General features: G+C 43.2%; 1 protein-coding gene across 1 annotated transcript in view; it reads left to right on the forward strand.

Moving 5' to 3' along the window:
- The window catches only part of LOC127653846 (transforming growth factor beta receptor type 3-like), a 202136-nt gene that overhangs the window by 61893 nt on the left and 126094 nt on the right, over nt 1-14149 (forward strand). Inside the window, exon 3 of the mRNA XM_052140627.1 lies at nt 11467-11654. Coding sequence (XP_051996587.1) covers nt 11467-11654 — 188 coding nt within the window. The remainder of the gene's footprint in view (nt 1-11466; nt 11655-14149) is intronic.

Consider the following 14149-nt stretch of genomic DNA (forward strand, 5'->3'; position numbering starts at 1 on the left):
AACGGCGGCTGCGTGCCCGTTGCACACGGCACCCCAACCCTGTTTGGAGGCATCTGTGTTGGCCACGACGTGCCTGGACACCTGCTGCAGGGCGACTCCTGTCCGCAGAAAACAGAGGTCTGTCCAGGGGTTGAGTAACTGATGGCAGAGGGGGGTGAAAATTACATGATACGTGACGCAGCACCATGCCCACCTTGCGACTCTAGAGTGAAGCCAGTGCTGGAACGGTCTCATATGCATCAACCCTAGTGGTGTGGCCACGGCTGAGGATGCCATATGCGTCCAAGCTCTGCGCAAGGGACACTAAAGGGACAAACGTTTGCGTCGGGAGGAAAAGTTGCAACCTGATGCAAGTGTGCTGAGAAGGATCTCAAAGCACTTACCTTGCTCTGCGTCTCCGGTAGTGGGCGGGTTAGTGACTGAGGAGGAGGTACTGTTAAGGTGTCCTCTGGACTCGTCAGAGTGCCACTTCGCCTGTAAGGTTCTGTTGCCGGGGCGCCGTGAGAACGGCGTTTGTGGGCACTGGCTAGGCGTCCCAGGGAATGAGGAAATCGCTCTTTTTAAAAAAAAAAAATAGGGGAAACTGCAGTCTGAAGGGAGTGTGGAAAATGAAAAAACGGAAACCAAAGATTTTCCTCCCGGCTCTTCGCCGGGGGAAGGAGTGGTCTGGCTACCAGCTCCTATGCGAACGTCTCGTCCCCTGGGTGGTCCATCTTGGGAATGCTTGGGAGCCTTCTGGGTACTTGGTTAGGTTCGTGATACCGGGGGGGTCTGCTCCCAACTGCCCACACTGTGACCTTCATGGCCCAGATGGCGAGGTCGGTCGCTGAGCCCAGTTCCTGCAGCACATCAGGATCAGGACTACCCAAGTGCAGTGGGTTTTCAGGAGGGCCTTGGCATGCAGAGCATAAGTGGCCTGTCCGGTTGCACTGTAGGCTTTGGACACCAGGGACAATGTTGTCCTACAGGCCTCGGAGGGGAATACTAGGCGATCATGCCAAGTGGCTCCGTTTTGCGAACCTCAACCGATTTTTCCACTTGGGGATCCTCCGTGTACCCGTGGACCGCCCCCAAATCAAGTGTAGTAAGAGCGGATGAGCGAGGAGGTCAGTTTCGGGAAGTAAAAGTTGCCCTCCAAGACTTCGTCAGCTCGTCATGCACTTCCGGGAAGAACCGAGGGGGGGGGGGGTGTGGTTGCGAGCGGCACCCTGACCCAAGGAACCAGTCGTCTAACCATGAGGGCTGAGGGGGGGACGGGGAGTTCCGTTTCAGCCCAATGCTCTCGCCGGCCCAGGCAAGCATGCCGGACATCTGCACGTCGGTCTCAGAGTGGGCAAGCAGACCCGAATGTAGCAGCCCACATGAGTTCTCAGCGTCAGACGCTGCGACGATCTCCATGTAGTGCATGTAGCAGCGATATTCTCATCCAGCTTGGGGTTTTGAAGGCGACATCGAACTGGCCGTGGTGCGAGCTGGTCTCACATTGAGTCCGGATGGAAGCAAACGAGTGTGCAGTGGGGAGCGGGTGGTCCACGGGGATTTTCCCGGCAAAACCACGCCCAAAAACCACTTTTTTTTTCCAGACATGGTCTGTGATAATCCCATGTTTTTGATATCATAGTAAAACCATGGCATTTTTTGAAGTATTTTGGAGTACTATCACAGTTTTATGAAATATTAATATAATCATTAAATTCCATGGTATTACCCTTTTGTTACAGAGCTCTAATCTATTTCTTGTCTCCTCACTCTTTTCACTTTTCTCATCTCTGCACACTTTATCATGTTATCTCTGCTGTTTCATTCTGACCTCGTCATGGTTTTGAATGGGTAGCCTACATGTCCAAAAACGGTAATTCCATGGTATTTTTTTGTAAGTGATTAGTCTATTAGTATAAACAGAAAAACGTAGTACCCACTTCAAGGGCTCTGCACCTCGGAGTGAGTAGGACATAGGGAGGATCACTTGCGATTATAAAATGTCCCCGATCTGCTGTAGTACATGTTGTTGAAGGCACCTACTTAGAATTTTCTTTAATATGACTGTTATTTGCAAAGAAACCTCATAATAACACATTATTAAGGTTATTGTGAGATTATTATGAGATTTACATTTTGTTTTATTTAACCATTTTAATTTCATTAATAAAATATTTTGTTTCTTGCTACTTTTTTTCTGGACAACCAGAAGTGCACCTTTAGATTTGTGAATGAAAAGGGCCCCTGCTGGCCCCTTTCTGTGCACGTTAGAGCTCAAAGTGTAGAGCGGGCAGAATAAGTAATCAGATGACAGATCAGAGGTTGATCTAAAGTGATGGGCTTTTGAACCAGAGTTCTTTAAGGTGGGAGAGAGTTGGGCTGTTTTTGAGTCTTCAGGCCTTCTGAACTCAACAATGGTTTCTCTCATTCCTGTATTTCTGTGGGCATCCAGCCTGGAGTGAGCAGAGAGCCACAGACCCCCACACAGCTTCTGGATAGGACAAGTCTGTCCTCCGTGTGCTGGAAGAGAGAACACAGACACAGAGAGCGATGTGATGTGATGAGATGAAAAACATCTCTTCACATGTATAGTATATAGGAGAAGAGTGATGACAAGCTTGGTGACAGTGATGATGAGAAAGATGCGTTCAGGCCGTGGTGACATGAATACTTTTGAGTATTTCTTCTCTTTTTGCCCTGTGCGTCTTCAGGTTGTCTTTCCAGATGTGAGGGAAAAGTTAATTTGGCCCACTTGGGAGACTTAAAGTACTGTAATGAAATTTAACCTTGAGAATGTGTTTTAATAACTTTTTTTTAATCTTCTTTTCAACTGAAAGCTTCTGTTTGTCAGGAAGAAATCATGGACAATATACATATTTCACTCATCAGCAGATATTTTCTGCAATAAATATTTAATGTCTTTTAGTTCTCAAAATTATTCCTATTTTTCCAGATAATTTAAAAGAATAATCTTACCTCATCAATTTAGCATAAAACTCTCCCCCAGATGACAAACTTTTTAATTGTTTTTTATAAACCATTTATGATCATTCTTTTTCCTGATTTCATTTTAATGGGACGTCCTTTGGCCAAAAACATCCTTTTGCTCAGTATGGGAACACACTTTTGTTTATAGCCCCTGATTTCAATTCCATTTTTCTTGCTGAATAAAAAAACAAAAACTCGGCTTCCCTCTATTATTCTCCAAGTCATCCATATTTTCTTTCCCAAAGCACTTTGTCTCTGGGTTCTTTTTGACGTAAGCAGTTAAATAAAGAAACAACATGACTGCCCAATAAGAGCCGCAATCTTTTGGCCATCTTCCAAACTCTGGCTGGCTGGTGCTTATTATTCCTCTGTTCACTCTGAAAAGGAAAAGTGAGTTTGAGTGATCTCAGAAGTTTGAGAGGGACGGAGGCGAGATGCTGTCGGTTAGACGCTTGGAGATAGAGCTGTTGAAGTCACACATGTACCCCCAAACAAGGGTTTGCCATTAGGACTGTTAACCTCTTCATCTGTAATTCTAAATCCTTTGATTCTTCTGCTGTTTCTTCTCCCAAAATGGCTATTCCCATTAGAGCACATCAAAGTGCACTTTCCTTGAGTAACGAGGCTGACGTCAAAGGCTGTGAGACCAATAGTTATATCAGGAAGACTTGCAGACTTGAGTGAAATTTAAGGTGACATTTATTTGCTGAATATAAAACAGAAATGTAATGTCTATCTTTGGCGTAAGCCTGTCTGGTGGTCCGAAGAAGTTGTACTCTGAACCGTCATATCCTGCCGGAGATAGGAGGCAGGGACAAGGAGCCTACCCCATGCAGGACAGGACTCAACTGGTGTTGGTGGGGTGGTGGAGGTTGCTGTGTTAGCACACTGAAACAGCAATGTGATAGATTGTGAACAGACTTACAAAGCATTGGCTTACATGTGATTGGCTTGGAGTTTCCCAGCTAATGTTGTGATGATGTACAGCTGCTAGTCTTGCCGCTAGAACTATGCTGCGCTTACATTGTCTGTTGAATGGATAAAATAGAAATCCAGAGGTTACGGAGCCCTAAATGCAGCTGTTTCTGTCATCACAACAAATACATAGGAAATCTTAGGAAGGAACAATTTATTTGTTATAAAACAGCCAAAATCTGTTTTTATAAAACACTCTGTCTACCTGAATACATACATTCGACAGTTTGAAGAGTTGAATCTCTCTCTTACTCTCTCTTACATACACTATAATGATTTCCAAATGTTTTTCTGATCATTATCACAGTACGGTTGTGTGTTTATCAAGGTGGAGCTGAAATGTGAGTGGCAAGTGGTGTATTTTTTCTCTGTGGACACAAAGAGAGAAAGAGAGACATTCAGGAAAGCTTTACTTCAAGCTCTCTCACAGGAGATTACATCCTCAGGAGAAGATTTTGTGTTTGCATGTATCACTAAGTGCGGTTGAGGAATGTGTGCACTGAAGTTAGCATTTGTCAAAAACCATTCATTTCACAATCTGTCAATCACCTCCAAGTAGTGTCGACTGTACAGAGGGTTGGCGGGCTGTTCCCCTGCAGCAGTTCCACAGCTAGGTAATTCAGTTACTGTAGATATGCTTAAAGTGTATGGTACAATGGGGCTAAAGGCACACCTTAAGGAAAATGTGCTTTTGTTTGGTAACAAGGTCAAGAAATACATTTATTGTATTGAATACTGAAGGAGCAACATGTGTGACACCTTTTTTAAAGGTGGCAAGGGGGCCTTTTACCCCATACCTGGTGTAAAAGGCCCCAAGGGGGGTTATATTGATATAGTGTAGATACTGCTCAATAGTAATAGTGCACAATTTGTCAAATAATGCAAAAACGTTTAAGAAAGCAAGATGCTTTTAGTAACAAATTAAGATAATGCTTATTCATAATAACCACTTCAGAAAAGGGTGCATCATTTCTTGTTTATTTCAATCACGTTTGACATTTCATTACATCTCAAGTATTCTATAAACAAATTAGTCTCCACTGTAATTGGATCAGTCAGGATTTTTTTTTTACCCCAAATACTACCCTTTTACTTATTGGACAGTTGTTGGAATTTTGTTTATGCAAACACATAAACAAATTTGAAATTGATAAATAAGTATTTCGTCTCAAAATAAATGTGATAATTAGTAACTGGAGGATACGTCAGGTTGACATGACTGTGGCTGCGTTTAAAGTTGGACAATATTTCTAACCAACATGCACTCTTCAATTTAGGCACGATCCATTTGTGCAGCACTGCATGAATTCGAACACACAAAAATCTACACACATTTTCTACTGATTTATTTTAATTTGAGAAATAAACTTCTCAATTTTGTTCCATAATTTGGCATAATTACAGCAATCAATTGGAAATGAAACCCAATACAAATATTCTGATATATCTGATATTTCTCTTTCTTCAAATATCACTGAAAAGGGATTAAGGGAAAGGAGGCAGGAGTGAGAAAAGTGGCACCAAACACACACACACACACACACACACACACACACACACACACACACACACACACACACACACACACACACACACACACACAAATTTGTTTTTATATCATTGTGGGGACTCACTTTAGACGTCCATGCATTTTATGGATTTTATACAGGTCTAATGATAATTTATATCCCCTAAACTGCACAGAAACCTTTTTGCATTTTTACTTTTTCAGAAAAACATTGTTTAGTATGTTTAATATGCCATTTACCTTGTGGGGACCGCTGGCGGGGCCCACAAGGTTGGTGATCTCAGGTTTTACTATCCTTGTGGGGAAATTTGGTCCCCACGATGTAGTATAAACATATATTTAAAGTTGACCTTAAGCTGGAAGGTGCGCTGCTTCCTAAAGAACTGCGAATCTAACAAACTGCTGTGAACTGGACCTGACAAGTCTTGTGACCATTAAAAACTACAATCAAACCTACTGACATTCATTTCAATGCAAGTGCCAAGAGGGCCATGTTTAACATTCATCACCAACGGCTGAACAGTGCAAGCGCACGGTCATTAGCTACTGTTTTCTTCACACAAAGCTTTTGTTTTGCTCCTTATTATTCCATGATCTCCCTCTAATTAACACTAGGTGCTACAACAACTGTGCGTTTTATTCATTGTCACACAAATCATGAGTACAATAGCTGATACATGTATGTCTTTATAAAAACGTATTTTTCACTTTATTACTCACCCCCCGCTATGTCATAATATAATATCAAAACACTTTTACTTTAATGCATGATTTGAAAAACATTACATTTTAACACTTGTATTACAGACCTACCTACATATACACACGTATTCCTATACCATTAGCTTGCTTGGTAGCTCACCTGCATTTTGAGTCCAGCTAAAGGTGAACGAAAGTGAAATTGGCATAGAAGCGACACATAATGGTTTGATTGCTTCATTAAATGTGTTTTTTTTATTTTTTTTTTATTTGTATTTTACTATCGGTTAGTGTCAGGTGTTGGTTAAGGGTAAGGGTGTCTATTTTGTTAAACTCATTTATATTTTCAGACGCTATTGGTGAGGTTTAGGATAAAGTTTTAGAGTTAGGGAGGTATTTTTACTTATTAAACCTCCATCTAAAATTCACCTTAGAAACTTTGTCTGATTACAACCTCATTTTGCCCAATCCCAATTCCAAAATTAATTTTGTCTCGATTTCGCCCACTGGACATTTCACTTGGAAACTGCTACTGTAATGAAGCATGTAATTTCAGATTTGCAAAAACATTGCAATGCTCATATAAATTTCATGAGACCAGGCTGCCAAAGCACATATAGCTTGCTCAGTGCACATGGATCTTTGGTGCAGCAGCAGTATACAAGTCTTGGTGGTAGATCTGCTTGTTTGGTGGGCCGTATGTATCCATGCTTTGTTGGGAGATTGTAGTTGTGTCTAATTGTGCAACAGTATGTCATAAATGATTGATGCAGCATGTCTTGTTGTTTTAATTGTGCAGAATCCAAGATGGCGGCGCGGTAGCACGCAGCGGCCACTCCGGATCCACAATGGCGGAAAGAGGGCGGGGGTCCATGCTAGGCTAAAAACAAACCCTAGCCGGCCGGCTCTCCCGTCTATCCTGCTCTCAAATGTTTGCTCCCTGGACAATAAACTGGACTATATCCGACTCCAGCAGGCTACGCAGCGTGAGTTTAGAGACTGCTGCGTCTTTGTTTTCACGGAGACGTGGCTCAGCGACAGAGTTCCGGATGCCGCCATTCAGCTAGACGGGCTCGCCTCGTTTCGTGCTGACAGAAATACAGCTCTCTGCGGTAAGACTCGCGGTGGTGGCTTGTGTGTTTACATTAACACGGAATGGTGCAAGAACTCTATGCTAGTCTCTAGTTACTGTTCATCGCTGTTGGAGCTTGTGACTGTTAGATGCAGACCTTTTTATCTACCACGGGAATTCACCACTGTTTGCATAACCAGAGTTTACATTCCCCCTAGCGCTAACGCTAAGGAAGCGCTCTGTGAACTGTATGGGGCTATGAGCGAACTGCAGAACGCTCACCCCGATGGACTGTTTATTGTCACCGGAGATTTCAACCATGCAAATCTCAAGACAGTGCTCCCTAAATTCCATCAGTATGTGGACTTTGCAACGAGAGGGGCTGAACGCGCTTGATCTTGTTTACACAAACATCCCAGGCGCTGCACCGGGCGGAGCCCCGCCCCCACCTCGGCTACTCAGACCACATCTCTGTTATGTTAATTCCAGCATACAGACCACTCGTCAGACGCACAAAACCGCTTCAGAAGCAGGTGAAAACCTGGCCAGCAGGAGCCATCTCTGCTCTTCAGGACTGTTTTGAGTGTACTGACTGGCACATGTTCAGGGAGGCTGCAACATATGGCGATTCTACCAACTTGGAGGAATACACAGCATCAGTGACCAGCTACATCAGCAAGTGCATTGATGATGTCACTTTCTCCAAGACCATCACCACACGCTCCAACCAGAAGCCGTGGATGACTGCGGAGGTGCGCACGCTGCTGAGGTCCCGAGACTCCGCCTTCAGAGCAGGCGATAAGGCAGCCCTAAGAACAGCTAGGGCCAAACTGTCACGGGCAATCAGAGAGGCAAAGCGCGCACACGCCCAGAGAATCCACAGTCACTTCCAGGACAGCGGTGACACGCGGCGCATGTGGCAGGGCATCCAGGCCATCACCAACTACAGGACAACATCAGTTGCCTGTGACAAAGATGCCTCCCTTCCAGATGCGCTGAACGACTTCTACGCTCGGTTTAAAGTGCAGAACGACGTGATGGCGAGGAAGTCCACCCCTCCTCCCAACGACCAGGTGCTCTGTCTTACCACGGCAGATGTGAGGAAACCTCTACGTAGAGTCAACCCACGGAAGGCTGCTGGACCAGACAACATTCCTGGCAGAGTGCTCAGAGGATGTGCAGACCAGCTAGCAGATGTTCTTACCGACATCTTCAACATCTCTCTGAGCAGCGCCGTCGTTCCAACGTGCTTCAAGGCCACCACCATCATCCCCATGCCAAAGAAGTCTTCAGTGTCCTGCCTCAACGACTACCGTCCCGTCGCACTTACACCCATCATCATGAAGTGCTTCGAGAGGCTCGTCATGAGGCAGATTAAGACCCAGCTGCCCCCCTCACTAGACCCACTGCAGTTTGCGTATCGTTCAAACCGTTCAACGGACGATGCTATCACCACAACCCTCCATCTGGCCCTCACCCACCTAGACAATAAGGACTCATACGTTCGAATGCTGTTCATAGATTTCAGCTCAGCATTCAACACAATCATTCCCCAGCACCTGATTGGAAAGCTGAACCTGCTGGGCCTGGACACCTCCCTCTGCAACTGGATCCTGGACTTCCTGACTGGGAGACCTCAGTCAGTCCGGATCGGGAACAGCATCTCCATCACCACCACACTGAGAACTGGGGCCCCCCAGGGCTGTGTGCTCAGTCCACTGCTGTTCACTCTGCTGACTCACGACTTTGCAGCAATGCACAGCTCGAATCACATCATCAAGTTCGCCGATGACACGACCGTGGTGGGTCTCATCAGCAAGAACAACGAGTCAGCATACAGAGAGGAGGTGCAGCGGCTGACGAACTGGTGTAGAGCCAACAACCTGTCCCTGAATGTCGACAAAACAAAAGAGATGGTTGTTGACTTTAGGAGAGCACAAGGTGAACACACTCCGCTGAACATCGACGGCTCCTCTGTGGAGATCGTCAAAAGCACCAAATTCCTTGGTGTTCACTTGGCGGAGAACCTCACCTGGTCCCTCAACACCAGCTCTATCACCAAGAAAGCCCAGCAGTGTCTCTACTTTCTTCGAAGGCTGAGGAAAGCACATCTCCCAATCCCCATCCTCACTACATTCTATAGAGGGACTATTGAGAGCATCCTGAGCAGCTGCATCACTGCCTGGTTTGGGACTTGCACCGTTTCGGACCGCAAAGCCCTGCAGAGGATAGTGAGGTCAGCTGAGAAGATCATTGGGGTCTCTCTTCCCTCCATCAAAGCCATTTACAAAAAACACTGTATCCGCAAAGCAACCAGCATTGTGGATGACCCCACACACCCCTCACACAAACTCTTTACCCTCCTCCCGTCTGGCAAGAGGTACCGAAGCATTCGGGCCCTCACGGCCAGACTGTGTAACAGCTTCTTCCCCCAAGCCATCAGACTCCTCAATACTCAGAGACTGGTTTGACACACACGTGTCCTGAGTTGCACTTTAATTACTGTCACTTTATAACTGTCTGCTACCTCAATAACTGCTATGTGCATAGAACGTTATCTCATAGTATGTTATGTTTACATTTTTAGAAACTGTCATCTTTTTGCACTACTGAGTACTGGTCGGCGCTGCACTGTCTATTGTCCTGTTCATTGTCAGTAATTTGTTGTACTGTCCTGTACTTTTTGCACATGTTTGCACGTGCACTTTATATAGGTATATGTAGGTTTTTTTTATATTGGTATTTTATTTCATTGTGTTGTCTCATGTGGTCCTGTGTTGGTCCTTTGTTGTTTTTATGTAGCACCATGGTCCTGGAGGAACGTTGTCTCGTTTTGCTGTGTACTGTACTAACTGTATATGGTTGAAACGACAATAAAAACCACTTGACTTGACTTGACTTGACTTGAGAAGCAGCAGCATGTCTGTGTGTATGATCTAATAGCAGCCTGTTATCTGTCAACATTTGGATACACAAATCCGGGAGAGGGGAAGGGGGGTGCTGGATGGCAGGCTAAATACATACAAATTGTGCCGTTGTGATTTAACATAATTTTTCCCACCGTGTCCGATATTAAAATCAGTGCGACACACATTGCATAAGGCGTGGGCATTGTCGATATGGCTTCGGGATATGAAATTCAATTCTTCCATCCAGCTGTTGTTAAATGTACATGTATATTTTGTTTTTTTCACCGGAGCACCAGCTGAGTCTTCTCCTCCCCTCTACCAGTGATGTTTGATTTAACATCCCGCGTCTACTGCCTGCGCAGATATCAACAGCGCAAATGGGTTGTAGGTTGCCAGATTGTGGTCATAAATGATTTGTAATGTGTATGATGTGTCGATTGTGTGAGTAGGATGCGTTTCATTCAAGATATGGCAACTGTACCACCTTGGAATAATATATTGGTTTGATTATTCATATAACGTGGTTTGGGCCATACAAATTACGGGAGTTTTTTTGGGAGAAATAATAAAACGGGAGACTCCCAGGAAAAACGGGAGTGTTGTCAGGTATGCAAGCCGTTCCCGAAGCAGTGCTCAGTTTTACAACTGATATTTGTACATCTAACGTAAGTTGAGCGTATTGGACACTTCAGTTTTTCAGATCTTTGGAATTGTTTTTTTAGACGAGTAATAAAGAGAAAAAGGTCCATTTATAAAAATAGTGGAAAATGACATCTGTTATATAAAGCAACTCATTTGCAGTTAATTGTTATTTCTACCTCTTTCTAGTCACAGAGCACTTTATTTTGAGAGTTGTTTAAGTGAGAGAAGATACTGTAACTTAGTGCAGTTTGGGGGAAATTGTAATGTTTAATAATTTATTTTATTATGAAAATAAAATTTAGCATTGAAGAAAGGTAGATTTTGTTTGTATATGTGGTCAATAATAGTTTTTAGAAAGAAAATCGGAAAAAATCGGTATCGGCAGGTCACACTTGCAAAAAAATCGGAAATAGAAATCGGCCAAGAAAATTGCAATCGGTGCATGTCTAGTTTTTACCATATCTGTGTTGCAGATAGCCATATGGGGTGCTTTCAGCTTGCATGGATTTGAAAATGACTTCACAGTGTTCAATGCACTAGCCGTTTTACATTCCAGTGATAAGCATTGAGCTGTGACACACTTTCGTCACAACACAAAAGCAACAGCTTTTTTTAATAATAGGGCAGAATATGTTTATTTCGGATGTTCACATCGTGTTTTGCATTATTTACAGGTCCATTGTCTCGGAGCCCTTGTGAACTGCTGCCAGTTGGGGTGGGTCACCCAGTTCAGGCCATGCTAAAGAGTTTCACCGCCCTGTCAGGCTGTGCTAGCCGAGGAACCACCAGCCTCCCTCAGGAAGTACACGTCATCAACCTACGAAGGAGTCATGCTCAAGGAGCTGGAGAGGAACCAGCAGAGGTGAGAGTCTTTTAGCACTTGACCTACGCTATCCTTTTGAAAACCACAAACAATAACAAATATGGTAACTTAAAGGATAGTGAGGATACTTAATTTTAATTCTGTGAGCCTAACAGCTGAAACTAGGTCATATAAATTTTTTTTGTGAATTTGTGAACCTCATAAAGGAGGACTGTACCCCAGTAAACAGCCAAAATCTCTGACCTAAAGCCCTGTCAACCTAAGATGTGTCATAATTAAGCAATATAGCTGCAAGCAGCAATGACGGGCCCAATCACCAAGGCTTTTGGAAAACAATGCAAGGTGGAAACATTTATTTGGCATTTGACATTATTCTAAACAATTTTGAAGCAATTTGGGTAAATCTAAGAGGACTATTTTAAAGTTGGATATAAGAGCCACATTTCCTGCTGCCAGGTTGTGGCGCTATGAATGTGACCCAAAATAGTCACATCCATGTGATAACCCTCCAAGACTAAACATACATCTCAATTTTTATCTAAATCACACATTGCACACAGAAGAAATGAGACACTTCCTGTTTCCCATTTTTCGCCATTAATGTTATACCTCGCCATGGCAACTCCATTCGATAAATAAAAAATATGTTCACAATTTAGCATCTTTAATGTCTTGGCATAATGTTGTCTAAATGTGGTGAAAGTCTCATGAATCCCCTAGGAGGAATATTTAAAAGTTCAGAGCAATATTAAAAAAATCAAAATTGTCTGACTTTCAGTTGGGCAGAGTTAATAACTATAATAAAGAAAGTTATCCGGTTAGATAGAACTATAAATGTACCAATTTTGGTGGCTGTAGGTGAAAATGGGGGGTGCTAGAGAGGCCGTCTTACATGCCAGTTTTAAAGAGGCCACTGCAGAGTCCCACTACACACCCACCCATGCATGAACTTTTGACCAGCTGTTTGATGTGTGTGCAAAATTTCATGAAATTTCAAGCATTAATGTTGCCTAAATTTGGTGACAGTCACATGAATTCCCTAGGAGGATTATTTAAAAGTTCAGGGCCTGCAATTTCCAAAGAATTCTGAATTAAATCCAAACTTGCCAACTTCCTGTTCAGCAGAGCTAATGATTGCTATATTTAAAGTTTTCCAGTACTACATTTGGTGACTGTAGGTGAAACTGACCCAATCACTTTAGTCAAATGGTGGTGCCATAGAGCCCCCCCACACACACTCCTCCACACCCATGTGTTAAATGGCCTTGGTTAAATTTGCCCAGGCCTAATGGCCAACAACTCTGATGCCAAGTGCCTCAAAACCACACATATATACAAAGGAATTATAAAATTCCTTTGTATATATGTATTTGTATTTATAATTCCTTTGAAAGGAATTATAAAAATGAATGCATTGCAATGGCAACACTATTTAAGATATCAAGAATCCCATCATAATTTGACATCAGCTGTGTTGCCATTATTTTAAAAAAATTGAAGCAATTCAGGTAAACATTAGAGGGATATTTTAAAAGTCTGTTAAAAGTGCCACACTTTCTTCCGCCAGTTGGTGGCGCTATAACCGTGACCCACAATAGCTACAATATGATAAGCCCACAAGGCCAAACAGATGGCTCAGTTTTGATGTAAATCACACAATGCACGCAGAACATATGAGATACTTCCTGTTTCCCATTTTTTTTAACGTTATTTATCATGCCGCAATGGCAGCACCATTCGATTTATAAAAAATATTTTCGCAAATTAGCATTGTCAAGGTCTTGGCATGATGTCGCCCACATTTGGTACCTGTAACATGAACCCCTTAGGAGGTCTATTTCAAATTAGAGAGCATGCATTTTTTAAACAATCCAAAATGGCTGACTAACTGTTGGGCAGAGCTTATGACTGTGATCAAAAAAGTTGTCTGTCTTGAGGAGATCTATATATGTACCAATTTTGGTGACTATAGATAAAAATGTGGGTGGTACAGAGCCCCTCTTACATACCCATTTTCAAGGGGGTACTATAGAGCCAATCAAGTTGGTGGATTTCCTCGAAATCTGTAAACACTTTGTGCATGTGGTGCTATAAAAATGGCTCTGTTTGCAGACACAGCATCATTGACATTAGGGATGTGATGGTATCCGATTTTCATATCACGAAAACTGCTGAAGCATTTTTCACGGTGTTCAGGGAAAAGTTTAACTGAAAAAGAAACAAAGTTTTCTAGTTTCCTAGTAATTTGGTGTGTCTTCCTATTACTGTAAGAGTGTCACGTTCCTGTGTTGTCTGCCCCGTGTTTTCTGTTTCACTCAGCACGTCACATTCCATGTCACGTTCCTTGTGGTCCGGTCCGTGTTTTCACCAGTCATTGTCTAGAAAACTACACTTCCCAACTCTCCTTGCCCTCACCACCTGCCAGCACTCACTTATTGTTTTCACCTGCGTATCGTTTAGTTCCATCACCTCTGTGTATATAACCCTGTTTATTTCTCCATTCCCCTGTCAGTCTTTAATGTTTGTGGATGCTT

Source organism: Xyrauchen texanus, chromosome 13, assembly GCF_025860055.1.
Source record: "Xyrauchen texanus isolate HMW12.3.18 chromosome 13, RBS_HiC_50CHRs, whole genome shotgun sequence".
NCBI classification, from domain to species: Eukaryota; Metazoa; Chordata; class Actinopteri; order Cypriniformes; family Catostomidae; genus Xyrauchen; species Xyrauchen texanus.